This window comes from Eurypyga helias, unplaced genomic scaffold (genome assembly GCF_000690775.1).
Source record: "Eurypyga helias isolate BGI_N326 unplaced genomic scaffold, ASM69077v1 scaffold1132, whole genome shotgun sequence".
In the NCBI taxonomy this organism is placed as follows: domain Eukaryota; kingdom Metazoa; phylum Chordata; class Aves; order Eurypygiformes; family Eurypygidae; genus Eurypyga; species Eurypyga helias.
Window position 1 is genome coordinate 92,822 of NW_010236428.1, and position 7,186 is coordinate 100,007.

General features: G+C 51.8%; 1 protein-coding gene across 2 annotated transcripts in view; it reads left to right on the forward strand.

Annotated features, from left to right (window-relative positions):
* Positions 1-5,563, forward strand: part of VEPH1 (ventricular zone expressed PH domain-containing 1) — a 78,102-nt gene extending 72,539 nt beyond the window's left edge. For both annotated transcript variants that reach the window (XM_010147064.1, XM_010147065.1), the window contains 2 exons: positions 633-769; positions 5,327-5,563. In XM_010147064.1, the coding sequence (XP_010145366.1) occupies positions 633-769; positions 5,327-5,563 (374 nt within the window). The remainder of the gene's footprint in view (positions 1-632; positions 770-5,326) is intronic.
* Positions 5,564-7,186: the final 1,623 nt, after the last annotated feature.

A 7,186-nucleotide genomic window follows, 5' to 3' on the forward strand; every position in this document is an offset into this window, starting at 1 on the left:
CAGAGAGGGGGGTCGGTCTCTTCTCCCAAGGGACAAGCGATGGGACAAGAGGAAACGGCCTCAAGTTGTGCCAGGGGAAGTTTAGGTTGGATATCAGGGAAATTCCTTCCCGGAAAGGGCTGTCAGGCATTGGAAGGGGCTGCCCAGGGAGGGGGGAGTCCCCATCCCGGGGGGGTTTCAGAGCCGTGTGGACGAGGTGCTCAGGGACACGGGTCAGTGCTGGACTGGGCAGTGCTGGGGTAACGGTTGGACTGGGAGGGCTTAAAGGGCTTTTCTAACCCCAACCGTTCTGTGATGCTATGGTTCAATGATGTTAATTGCATGAAATTATTAATTACTATTGCAGGTCTGAGGGAGAATGGGGAGTGTAACGGGTAAGGCAATAGAAGCAGCGACAGAGGGGCAGGCCGAGTGGCAGCTCCATCTGCTCGGCCTCCCAAGCTAAACATGACTAAGGGCTGAGCTCTCCCTGGAGCGACAGCTGAATGCCTGAGGTCGGGAGGAACGTGGGCTTGGAGCTGTCACAGCTAAGCTGCTAAGGAACATTTCTGCATCTCAGCAAAAGCCTGGCTTTTGGCTGGGGCAAAGGGGAGGACAGCAATAACCCCCTCGCTGTGTGTTCACCTCCCCAGTTGTAAATCAGGACGGCCAACCTCTGATCGAAGGCAAGCTTAAAGAGAAGCAAGTCCGGTGGAAGTTTATCAAAAGGTGGAAAACTCGCTACTTCACTCTGGCTGGCAACCAGCTGCTTTTTCGGAAAGGAAAATCCGTAAGTCCGTAGACCAAGCGTTTGATTTCTCTCTTTCCCCAGCACCATTTCCCAGGGGTTTTTACCCCCAGCTTTGCCCGTGGTCTCCGTACACCACACGAGTAACTCTGGCTGAGGGGTTGCTCACTGGCTTTAGTTGTATTTCCCTCTCTGGTTGATGAGTGTGAGATTTTTGAGCCAGATTCTGTTGTTTGGCCAACAAATGCCCAGGGCTCAGCGCTGTCCCTCTCATGTCCCCGTAATTCCTACCCTGCTAGGTGGTGCCCTGTGCCTGAGCATCAGCCCCTCTGCCCCGACGCATCCCAGCATCACCCCTTGGGTATTGTAAAAGCTTCTGCTCCTGAAGGAATTACAGTGGGTGAAAAAACAGTTTCCGGTCTCGACCAGTGATCCTTTTATTTCCTTGAATCACAAATTCAATACGTTCTGCTCAGGTAAACACGTGCTTTCCACTTGCAAAGGGCATGGCGTGGGGCAGCCGGGTGAGTAGCAGCCACAGCGCCGGTTTTCATGGGACCAGCAGCGTTTGGGGGGAAACGGTTATGTTCAGCACATCTGGGAAGTCAGGCCCTTCTGACCATCCCAGGGCTGTCTCCAAAATCAAACAACTGCTCATTCTTTTGGAATGTCTTGCCTGCTTTTGTACACTGCTAACTGCCCTTGAGATGACGGCGTCACCACTGGGGTTACTTGTGCAGGAAATATAAACGTGCTTTAAGCAAGGGGATGCTAAAATGCTTTTCTTCCCAAGGAACAGAGGTTTATTGCACCTAAATTCAGAAAAGTTTTGCTGAAATTTCTGTGAAAGTGTTTAGAATTCATACCAACGGGACTCGGAGACAGATGTGTCGGGGGCATGGAAGAGCAGGTAGTTGCATCCAATCCTCGCTACTTATTCCTTCTCAGTTAATAGAAACTAATTTTCTTCAGCTTTTCACAATGAGATTTAGCAGACATTGTGCAAAGCAGTCTTTTTACTTTGGTTACAAGAGCGCTCTCTTAGATAATCCAAAAATAGCAGCATCTTCCAACTATAGCCAAGCCTTAATGTTTCTGGTTTATTATTACAGACACCTGGCAAAGCTCTTTAAGCTTCTTAAATGGATTTCTGAGCCCCTTCCTGTAAGACAAACAACAGGGGGTCCTGCCTAGGAGGAACGTGTGCCTTCCGTGGGACGGTGCGACCCTTCTGAAAGCATGCAGTTCATGAAACAGCCTTTTCCTTACTTCCTGGTGACTTTTTGTTGTTGAGATTCTGCAGACAATTTAACCCGTGTGTGTAATGCAGCTCCAGCTCGGCACTGGCTGGGGGTCGCTGTTTGAAAAGAGTCAGGGGGGGGGACAATTGACTTACAGAAGTGTATCTAACGGAATGGTTTTAATTAGCTCGTCAAACAAGCCAGCCGTAAGGCACACCGGGATACCTTGGCTGCACGTGGGATGTGATGAGCACGCAGAAATCGCTTCCTTGGATTTGCAACGTGCAACGCGTCGCGGGCGGGCAAAGCTGGCAGATTAGACTGTCGAACAGCAGATTTGGTGTAACGCACGTGGATTGACTTTCCTTTTGTAACTGGCAAACTCAGGGCTTCTTTCCTCTTCTCAGAGCTGAACACCGGTGCCTGTGCCGGTTCGTCAGCGCAGCAGGCTGGCGTCCAGCCCGCCGGGACAGCAGCAGGGGTGTTGCGCATGGGTAATCGATCTTTAAAGCTGCTGCATTATATCCTGTTACTTTCTACGTTTTTGGCCTAAATTTGAGTGTCAAGTCGTGCCATTAAGCATTTCTTGGGTTGCAGCCTGGGGCAACCCCGAGCCCACTAGTTTACGTTACACACCTGCCCTGGGCTGACTGTCGTAGACCCCAAACCCAAAATTTAAGCCCCTTTTAAGCAGGGCTGGAGATTGGGAGCCTCATAGAAGTGGTTTGGACAAAAAAGATGTGATTTTCAGATCCCACAAGAGGTCTGCTTCTGCGCAGCTCCGGCACCCGGCACGAGGACCAGCACCCGGCACGAGGACCAGCCCTGCACCTCAGTGTAAGAAGCTCAACACCAGAAGCGTTGCACGGTGGAGGGCTGCGGGCTGTGCCCGGCTAACGCGGTGGTGGAGGTTCCTGCCCAGCGGCATGTGGTGCCTGTTTTGGTCCACGAGGCCAGAGGTGCTTGCCTGGCTGAGCGTGACAGCGCCGCCCCGTCATCTCCGGCCTGGCGGAGCAGGGCTGGGTGCTGCGGGCGTGTTTGGGCTTCGCATGCTGCTCCCTTAAAAACACAAACGGAACACAGAGGAGGTATTGTGAGGTGGCCAGCTGGCTGTGCCTGCATATTCCATGAACCTTCCCTTTGTGAGGGTAACCACGTGGGCAGTACTCGCTCTGTGTAAGCAACCCTATGGCCAGTGGGTAAAGGGGAGGCAGGAGAAAGCCAAAATGTAAGAGGTCTGAAAGCGAGCCACGTCCTAAACTCCTGGAAAATTGTGGTAAACTCCTTCACAGAAATGTGCCTAGGGTACAATCAGCTTGTTTTAGCAACCTGAGGTCAAACACTGTGGGTACTGAAGGGAATATATCATTTCTGCTTGGTAGGCTTCTGAGTCTAAGGGTCTGGCTCACGGGGTGCAGAGTTCTGGTTCTCGAGTCTATCGTTGCTCTACGTTCCCTGTGATGAGCTTTTCATGATGTTCATCCCACGTGAGGTTTCAGCGCGGAGCCAGCTGAAAACTGTTGATAAAGCCTTAATCGGTGTTTGTGGAAGCAGGGTGGGGGTGGGCTGCTCCTGTGGTCCCGCGGTCATGCACGGGGACTCAGCGATGGCTCTGGCAACAGCTGTGAAGTTGGAGATGAACTTCAGTGTTCATGGAAGGTCGTTTCAGTGGGAAATTGTCCATTTAAAGAAAACGTCTCAGGTCTGGAATGGGGTCCCTGATAAAAAAAATGAATGAGACAAATAAATGCCCCATCCCAGAATGTGCAGCAGCAACGCCGGGGATGGACATGTGCTGGGAAGGTGACGGTTCTGTACTGCCGCTGCTGTTCGCAGCCCAGGGAGCTCCCGTACCCCGAAGGGGTTGACCTGCTCACCCAGCTGCTGGCCCTGCCGAGGGGTTGGTGGCAGCTGCCCTTGCTGGAGAGCTGTCCCGGTCAAGGGATGGGCCTAAATCCTGGTTTGAGTCAGAAAGGAGGGGATTGCCCAGGGTTTATGGCACTTCAGGAATGTGGGAGACCTTGACTGCAAATAACATTGATGTGTGCAATGGAGCATCGAAGAGCTCCAAAAGTTGGGAAATGCATCCTGGGTGTTCGTTATGGATGTGGAAAAACAGCAGATCAGTGCTAATGGTAGGGGGCTATCCAGTCCCAGAGAGGAATCACAGCCACTGGCCTTAGGGCTGCTTTCGGATGATCTTTTAAGACGAGCTTTTCCTCTGAGCAGTAAGACATTCCTGGTTCTTTCCCAGAAGGACTGAGATGCGACTGCAGAAGTCTCCCTGCCCGGATCTGGTCCTGCGTTTCAGACCTGGCCTGCAGGGAGAGCAGATGGAGCTGGGATCGGCAGAGCAGCTCTAGAGACAGCAGTTCCCACTCCCCTCTCCTGAGCTGCGCCCAGCTCCTGCGAGATAATTAACTGCTGATTCTCACTCACAGCAGCCCAGACCTTTTCCGGATGATAGGAGCAGAAAGGTTTTGGCAAATCCGCCCTGTTTCTCTTGGTAAAAAAGTGTAAGAAGCTCAACAGGAGAAACACAAATATTCTTGAGGAATCAGGGCCTTGGGGTTAAATTTCTCACCTGGAGACCAAATTGTACCATATTTTTATGAGCTCACGAAGTTCTTCTGCAGGAAACTTCCATGATCTTGTGCCACTGTCTCCCTGCACCGCATTTCTTACAGACACTAAGATTTCCTGGCCCTACCTACTTTATACGTTTTCAAACAAAACTGCAATGGGGTTGTCCCGTGTTGCCCATTCCCCACTGAGAAACGTCATCATTTCCCTCACGTTCCCGGGTCAGAGTTGAGGTATCTGCTCTGTTTTCAAAACCAACAGACGGAGTTGCTGCTTCTGTTTTCGGGTGTAGACTCTGCGAAAGGGATCAACTTATCCCTGCTTAAAACAGCTTTCTGTCTTAACTTAAAATGCTTCCTAGGCACAAAATCAGCCAGTCCTCGGGCACTAGTTGTGCCTGGCACCGTTAACGGAGGTCACCGCGATTAAAAGCCAGGGGAAGGGGAAGTCCAAGCCCATGTTAGGAGCTGAAGCTGGAACTAAAAAGTGCAGATGCGGAGGGGGAAGAGCTCACAGGCGTTGGGGCGGACCCTTGGCCGTTGGGTGCAGTAGACCACCACAGCCCACAAAAGCCGATGGGATCAGTAGGGGAGCATGGCACTGCGTGGGAGGGGGGTTTCTAGCTCCCCTAAGGCTCTTCTGGGAAGTCCCCATCTGCGCGTCTGCGCGCACTAGTGATGTCTACGAGCCCAACTCTAGAGACGTCAACTGTTAATTCGGGCGGGGGAAGCTCTACCAGGTGAACTGGGTTCTGTCTGTCCTCCCTGTGTTTCAGAAGGACGACCCCGACGACTGCCCCATTGAGCTCAGCAAGGTGCAGAGCGTGAAAGTGGTGGCAAAGAAGCGCAGGGACCGCAGCCTGCCCCGGGCCTTTGAGATCTTCACCGACAGCAAGACCTACGTTTTCAAGGCCAAAGACGAGAAGAACGCGGAGGAGTGGCTTCAGTGCCTCAACGTGGCCGTCGCGCAGGCGAGAGAGCGCGAGAGCCGAGAGGCCACCACCTACCTGTAGCGCCGCTGGCACCCCCATGGCCATCCCAGCAAGCCACTCTGCTGCAGAGCATCCCACTGCCATCCCGTGGACCTCTTTTTCTCCCAGAAGCCCCACTGGCTCCTGGGCCTTGGGAAATTGTTGGGAAGACCATGGGCTGGGGAGAGCTTTGTGCTCTAGGTCGAAGGCATCAGTGCCTTCGGGCGATGGAGTGCCACCGTGCGGGAGCGCTCCCTGGCACTGGGACGTTTGCGGGTGGAGAAGCAGCTCACACGTCCTCGTGTGAAATGCAGTTTTTTAATCCAGCCTAGCGGCCTGCGAGCCAGGAGATGTGGTGAGAAACAAGCCTGGACCCCAACCTCTCAGCCTTTGCCCCCCAGGTGCACCAGGCCTTGGTGGCTGTAGGCACTGCCGAGAGCGTTCGAGCGCGTAAGGACTTTCTGCTTTCCTCAGTCGCTTTCTGTCTGTGAAAAGATAATTTTTCTTCTTATTTAATCTCCACATACTTTATCCTTTCACTATTTATATGTGTCTGTGGAAAAAAAAATCAGATTTTCTACTTGTTTCAGGTTTGAAATTGAGTGATTTTAAAGATTTAATACTGCTGAAAAATAATTTTAAATACTGAACTGTTTTCATTTCCCTCTTTTTCCTGCTTTTTTTCCTCTTTGTAACTGAATGTATTTTTAAAAATTATTTTCCTTTCTTATTTTGTCTTCTCTGATCTGTAACTTTTCAAAATTTCACTACAACTGGAGAATTCCCAGTTTGATTGTCACTCTCAAATGGTTCCAAAGTGGAGGAAGTACTGTAGAAAAGACTGAAAGCAAAAATCAAAAAAAGAGGAAAAGAGGAGGGGAAAAAATTAATGTGAAGTCTGCAAGTGATAAAATAACTCGGAGATCGTTCATGGCTAGGTAAAAATAAAATCTGAAATTTTTCCAACCTAGGAAAATGTATCTTTTGCAAAACAGTTGGTGCCAAGAAGGAGAAGATAAGGCGGGGGGGAGGGAGGAATTGGGGGAAAAATTTAACTGTGATGCTCTTTACTGTAAAATTAATTGTGATGCTTTTTACTGTGATACGTACCTTGCACTGAGTCGCAGGGGGAGCCCACAGCTTTTCTGGAAGCTGCTTTGCTGGGTGAGCTTTGGCCATGAGGACAGGAGGGCAGCAGGGCCGGGGACAGTCCCCCCGGGAGGTGGGGACCTGCCAGGGGTCATCAAAAGTGCTTGGGAAACGGGGAGCAAGAGGAATGGCCTGGGAAATAAATTGGGATTAAGGTCTATCGAGGCATCAAGCCTGTTCTCGGCGCTCACCGCGAGGTGTATGTCCCGTATCGCTGCTCTCCCTTGGGATGCAGCTTGAATGACTGCATTCCTCTGAGTTTACAGCCTGATTCCGCCATCCTAAACATTCCCAACTCTCTGGGTTTCACTGGGGCTGCCGCTGCTCAGCGGCTCGGAAAGATGGGGCCAAGGACGGCTCAGAAATGTTATTCCGCCTGTGCTGAATTTCTCTGGCTTTGGGCAAACGGGGCCACGGCAGCAGGTGGAGCAGGGATGCTCCGGCTGCCTCCGGGATCCCAGCCGGGGCAGGCTGTCTCCCAGGGCTCAGCCCACCCCTGCTGCAGGGCGCGTGCGG